The sequence below is a fragment of the Elephantulus edwardii genome, unplaced genomic scaffold (assembly GCF_000299155.1).
Source record: "Elephantulus edwardii isolate Elephantulus edwardi_28Jun2011 unplaced genomic scaffold, EleEdw1.0 scaffold00018, whole genome shotgun sequence".
Taxonomy (NCBI): domain Eukaryota; kingdom Metazoa; phylum Chordata; class Mammalia; order Macroscelidea; family Macroscelididae; genus Elephantulus; species Elephantulus edwardii.
In genome coordinates, this window is record NW_006399768.1 from 23,548,011 (window position 1) to 23,554,760 (window position 6,750).

General features: G+C 38.1%; 1 protein-coding gene across 1 annotated transcript in view; it reads right to left on the reverse strand.

The window, feature by feature from the left end:
* The window catches only part of CASP3 (caspase 3, apoptosis-related cysteine peptidase), an 8,589-nt gene extending 2,151 nt beyond the window's left edge, over positions 1–6,438 (reverse strand). Inside the window, exons 1-5 of the mRNA XM_006882234.1 lie at positions 6,375–6,438; positions 4,834–4,958; positions 3,361–3,489; positions 2,752–2,927; positions 2,520–2,637 (exon numbers count right to left, since the gene is read on the reverse strand). Coding sequence (XP_006882296.1) covers positions 2,520–2,637; positions 2,752–2,927; positions 3,361–3,489; positions 4,834–4,958; positions 6,375–6,427 — 601 coding nt within the window. The 5' untranslated portion in view covers positions 6,428–6,438. The remainder of the gene's footprint in view (positions 1–2,519; positions 2,638–2,751; positions 2,928–3,360; positions 3,490–4,833; positions 4,959–6,374) is intronic.
* Between the last annotated feature and the right edge of the window lie 312 nt (positions 6,439–6,750).

Consider the following 6,750-nt stretch of genomic DNA (forward strand, 5'->3'; position numbering starts at 1 on the left):
TTTATAACAGTGACATTATGCAGTATTTGTCCTTTTGTGACTGAGATATTTCACTCAGCACAATGTCCTCCAGAGTCATTCATTTTGTATAATATTTTATAAGTTCTTTGTTTTTTCAGTGCTGCACAGTATTCCACTGTGTGAATATATTGCAGCTTTTCTATCAATTCGTTCATTGATGGGTGCTTGGATTATTTCAATTTATTTGCTATTGTAAACAACACAGCAATAAACATGGGTGTGCATATACTTGCTTGGGTGCCAGCTCTGGTTTCTTTAGGGTATATTCTCAGTAGTGAAATTGAAAGCACCATATTGCCTTCCAGGGTGGTTACAGGATTTTATGCTTCCACCAACAGTGAATAAGGGTTCCAGTTTCTCCACAACCTCACCAGCATTTGTGGTTTGTTGCTCTGTTGAACTTTGCTACTGTTACTGGGGTGAAATGATATTTCATAGTTGTTTTGATTTGCATCCCTCTTAGAGGTAGAGATTTTGAGCATTTCTTCGTGTGTTTATTCCCCATCTAAATGTCTTCTTTGGTGAAACATCTGTTTATATCCTATGTCCACTTTGAAACTGGGTTGCTTACCTTTATCTTGTTGAGGTGCTCAAGTATTCTATAAATTCTAGACGTAAGTCCTTTATCAGAGGTATCATTACCAAATATTTTTTCCCAGTCTGTAGATTTCCTTTTTACCCTGTTGGAGAAGTTTTTTGATGGACATAGGTATTTGATTCTTAGAAGGTCCCATTCATCTAGTTCTATAGTATTTTTCAAATTGTTGCTCCTGAGTGCTGCATAGTATTCCATTGTGTGAAGGTACCATAATTTCTCAATCCACTCAGTTGTGGCTGGACATGTGCACTATTTCCATGTTCTTGTGATGGTGAAAAACGCTGCTATGTATTGATGTACATACCATTCATTCTTGTCTTTTTATTCTCTATCTTCCAAACATTCCTCTCTCTAATTTCAAGAAATGGGTAAAGTTTTGATATTAATTGTTGTTACATTGTAATTACGTGCTGTTGAGTAGACTATGAATCACAGTGACCCCCCTATGGTTGCTGAAAGGTGCTAAACCTTGCTTTACCCTGAGCCAACCTCACCATCTCTGACACACCTGACCCCAATGCTACAGCCACTGTGTAAATAAATCTATTCCATCCATAGTCTTCCTCTCTTGCATTGACCTACTCTTCCAAGCACAATGTTCTTCTTTAAAGACCGACCCCTCCTGACAATATGCCCAAGGTATGTGAGAAGGGAGTTTTAAAATCCTTGCCTCTAAGGAGCAACTTGGTTTCACGCTCCTGTATGCTCACATGCACACAAACTTTTGGCTAAGCACAGTATTTTGAAACTTTTCTGTGGCTAATTAGCGAGCTCTGGTGGCTCATTCCATAAGGAATTGTGCTGCTGACCCGAAGGCCACATCTCTCTGGCATCTGAATACACCAGCAGTGCCATAGGACGAAGATGGACAGTCCTTCCCCATGCAAGTTATAGCCTCAAAAATCCAACAGAGGGTCACCTATGAGTCAACTGATTTGATAGCAATGGTTTTTAAGTTCTGTGGTTAAGCACATGGTAATACAGATAAACAGTAGTTTGTCAGGGGCATCAAACTCTTGACAGTTTTTTATCTCTGGTAGCTTTGTAGTAAGGGGTTGTGCTGCCAATCCAGAGGCACGAGGTTCAAATTCACCAGCTGCTTTGCAGGAAAAAGATGAGCAATCTCCTCCCATACAATCTACTGTCTCTGAGCTTGTTTGGAGGTTCTAGGAGGGGAGCGCAGCCACTTGCATACCCTTGACTGAAGGAAGGTCTTCCTTCTATCGGGAATGGTCATCCTGTTCAACTGAGCACAGAGTTTCAGGAGGGACGCACATGCATCGGTGAGGGAGGAAGGGGACACTGCTTAGCGAACCAGATCAGCCAAATCAACCCAGGTGATCAGTGGGGTAATAGATGTCATAGCCAGACCTCCCTCACATCCAATTTATTGCCTGTGAAAATCCACTGGAGGGCTAGCTATGAGTTGGTTCTGACACAAAGGTACCTAACAACAACAACAAGAACCAACCTGCCGCCCAGACCTGCCCAGAGCACCAACATAACTGAGGAATACAGAGATAAGGAGTGGACAGAAGTGGCCTGAGCTGTATTGGAGTTAGTTGTAGGAAGGGAGAAAAGAGGTGTTAATGGGGCAGGGTGGGGAAACAGAAGGGGGATGCTGGCAGGGCCAGGAAAGGGGATGGTCCACAACACATATGCCAAAGGGGGAGGTGGGACCAACACTGAATCTGTTAGCTGTGTAATCAGGAAGGGTCTTTCATCTGCTCTTCTGGGTAAAATGCTTCTCTGTCAGATATTGCTCTAAAGCTGAGCTTCCAAATTAAGATCGACTAGGAAGAAGGACTGACCATCCACTTGTAAAATAACAGGCCTTCGAAAATCCTATGCACACAACAGACAATTTATATATAGCATTCATTATGTGTAATTTTCTTACCAGGTGCTGTAGAATATGCATATAAGAAGTCTGCCTCAACTGGTATCTTCTGACATGTCATGTCATCATCAATGCTGTCTGTTTCAATGCCACAGTCCAATTCTGTACCTCTGCATGCCTGGATATGAGAAAGCAGCATTAAAAAAAATGTGTATATGTTTCTAAGCATTCAAAACTATTTCTAAGAAATGTAAAAATTGTGTAAATAAAATGGTTAGTTGACGCACAGTACCTGGATAATGAAGAGTTTAGGCTTTCCAATGAGACTTCTACAACTGTCCCCTCTGAAGAAAGCAGTTAATTTTTTCAGGTCAACAGGTCCATTTGTTCCATAAATAACTCCTTCATCACCATGGCTTAGAAGCACGCAAATAAAACTGCTCCTTTTGCTATGATCTTCTTTAGAAACTTGAGAGACAAGTAAAGTACAATTCATTGAAAAGTCTAATAGATGGAAATAAAGGAGACAAACTGAACTAAGAGATCATCTAAACTCAAAATGGGCCAAAGCATTTTAAGACGTTGGCATGGATAAATTAAAAAACCAAACCAACCGCAAGCCCCACAAATCAAACACCTCTTGGCAAATACAAGATTAAGAATGTTGTTGTTATGTGCCATTGAGTCACCTGCAACTCATAGCGACCCTGTGTACAACAGCCCTTAACTCTGCCCTATCCTGTGCCAATCTCACTGTCTCCGACATACCTACACCCATTACTCAAGGAAAAAAAAAATAGAGAATACATATAGTATAACTCGATAATCTTCATTATGCATAATTATAACTAGACCAAAATAGAAAATCAGACCATGATTGTCATTCATTGCACTTTCTTACCACTGTACATCAATTCCATCATTTCTTCACGTGTAAGATCATTTTTGTTCCTGACTTCATAGTTCAAGTTCCTGAATGTTTCCCTGAGGCTTGCTGCATCAACATCTGTACCAGACCGAGGTGCCATTCCTTGGAAAAGAAAGAAGACGTTTAAATGCATTTTTCACAAAAGAATGACTGTTTTGAAATCAATGACGTAACTAACACAACTTGTAACAAATCCATCCTCTCCAATGTTAAGAAAATTCTAATTATTTTATTCATGATGAAACAAGGTGTCTTTAATTTCCTGGCATACAAAACTTTCTAATATAAGCTGTATAGTGTTACAATCAGTGAAGCTATCATTTACAGCTGCTTTGTGAGTAAAAAACAAAGTTTTTGCCTTAGAAGAAATGGTCATTTCTTTCTTGTTAAACAAAAAGACTAAAGACAAGATGGTCTTCTATTTTTAGAAATTACATGTATTTTTACCTATTTCCCAAACACATGCTCTCTCTATTATCTCACACATATATTAGTAGTGTACTTGATTTCAGGATACAAAAAACCTTAAGACTCATTATTAACTTCACAGTATTTTTTCAAAGAAAAATAATATACTAATGCATTAAAACTTCATCCAGCTTCATATGAAATTTGTACTAAGTAGCACATCCAATGCTTGATCTGCATACAGTGATCCCAAGCACTCTGTACAGACACATAAATGTGCATGCGAAATGGACAATGTTCTCAGAATTAAAAATGTTTTTATGTGTTTAATAAAACTTTATTTACAACATTATATATAATTCAACTTATGACATTGCTGTCTGTCTTTTTTTATTTTTAATTTAAATGAAAATTCACACTTTGGATTTCCATTCATTCACTGTTGCACTTTTTCCCCCACCTACCTTCCCCATCCCCCAGTACACCCCCCTCTTTGAAAAGTAAAAGAAAAATTCTTTCATTGTTTTACAATCCCTCCCCACAGGTCCACCCTGCTATGCAGCCTTCGCTCTAGACTCCTATCATGACAAAAATACCTAATCACATACCCCTTTTAAACAGTTCTCTCCCTCATCTGTTTCAATGCAGTATACATTATTGAACCCATCTTTCTCAGTCTCCCCCCAACCCCAATGTCAGTCCTGTTGTACAACAGTGGCACCATGCAGTATGTGTCCTTTGGTATAGTTTCTATTACAGAAATATTTTAACAAAAATTTAACAAGGATCATCAAGGTACTGGCACTGGAAAAGAAGCCAACCATCCAGTTAGAAGACAGTTTGGGAAAGAGATTTTGAAGACAGATACAAGAGTATCTGTAAGTGTCTATGTGCTATTTTAGGACCTGAAGGTATTTCCCAATCTCTCTTTCTTAGTTATCTTGTATCAAAATTTTCTAAGAACTGATCAGTGCTATTTTTAACATCTTATCTGAAAAACATATTTGAAAAGGACTGAAAATTATGTCAGATACATACGAGTGCTTGAATGAAAGTTTTTATTATTAATTATTACACATAGGCCCATCTCAGGATAATCCATTTTGTAACTACAGTCCAAGGAAATTCCAGAATCCATCGATTTGCTCCCATGGAAGATCTTTCTGTTTAAAAGTGAAACAATTATTTACAGAGTTAGAAATGACATTACTTAAGTACATTAATAAAATGCAAAATATCTTAACAACCAGCTAATAGTGAATATTGTGAGAGCATGCTGAAGGCCTTTCTCCATTTGTATTTCGCAGTAGTCCACCTTACAGATGAGGTAAAGTGAAGTGCTTTGTAAGGTGATGTACTGAGACTTATGCAGACAACTGAGCCCCAGAGCCAAGGGTAAGAGTACCTATTAGACTCTTCAGAGTTCACGCCCTATAGTTACATTATCCTCTAAATGACAGCACGATTGATTAAGAGATTAATTCTGCACTGATCCAATTAATTGAAAATGTTCCCAAAGTTACAGGAAACCAACAAAAATAAAAGTGATTCAAAGTACAATGTACAAAAATTCCTCAATTATTTCTTAAGGGCCGTGAGTGGAACAAATTAATAATTAAGAATTCATTCATACATAGAAGCACTACTATAAAAAGTAACTGAAAATATTTGTCTGGTGTCACTTCTACAATCATTAGGGATATGATATGTTCACCTTTTCTTACGGAGCTCTGGTGGCTTAGTGGTAAGGAGCTGTGCCACCAACCCAACAACATGCAGTTCAAATCCACTAGCTGCCCCACAAGATAAAGATAGGCAATCTCCTCCTGTGTGATTTACTGTCTCTGAAAACCTGCTGGAGAGTCTGATGAGTTGCTTCTGACTTGACAGTATGTTACAACAACAAACTTTTTCTTAGCAAGTAATACAGTATTTTAGGTTTATAGGCTATACAGCCAATTCTGCTAGTGAATAACTAAGTGTGGGTGTTTCCATAAAACCTGACCAAAACAGACCACATGCCTAACCCTTGACCCAACAATCAAGAAATACCATGTCAAAAGCAGTAACAACAGAAAACAAAAAAACTGCCAACCAGTTATGCCAATTCTGGGTTTCAGAGTAGAACTGTGCTCCATAGAATTCCCAATAGCTATAATTTTTACAGAAAGATGCCCCAGTGTTGTAGTAGGTTAAGTGTTGGGCTACAAAAGGTCAGCAGTTCAATCCCACTAGTCACTTCATGGGAGAAAGATGGGCAGTCTCTTCCTTTGAAGATTTACAGCATTGGAAAACCAGTGGATGGTCACTGTAAGTCCAAATTGACTGGAGAGTGGTGAGTTTTACTCTTTACAGAAGTAGATTATCAGACCTCTCCTCCTACAGCACTACTGGCTGACGGTGTCCCCCTAACTGTCTGGCTGAAGCCTGGCACAAACCACCAGCACCACCCAGGGACCCTATGTAAGTTACAGAATTGAGGGAGGAGAGTCATATACATTCTGCTTCCTCGCTCTTAAATTTAGCTATATCAAATAGACCCATTCTCTAATTACATAGGAAAGTATTTAAATACTCACGTTTCTAAATTTTTAATGGACTTCGAATCCACTGAGATTTCAGTGTTCTCCATGGTTATGTTTACTAATTAAAACATTAAGAAAATAAAGTTAATCAAAATCAGTCATAAAATTACTGCATTATGTTCATTATCTCAATGATTATTTTTCCAAATTAACAGTTTACATGCACACTTTTATGTTAGTATTCTCATCCGCACTCAAGCTTTACCTTTACTGTCAAAGGTTTCCAAGACTGGAAAAATGTTATTTATTTCTCCTTTCCATTTTTTAAAAAAAGAGGTATGGATAGTGAAGCACAAAAAGTGTACAAATAAAAGCATAAATAACAACCAGGAGAATATAAAATAGATGAATGGGACCTTTTAAGAATCAA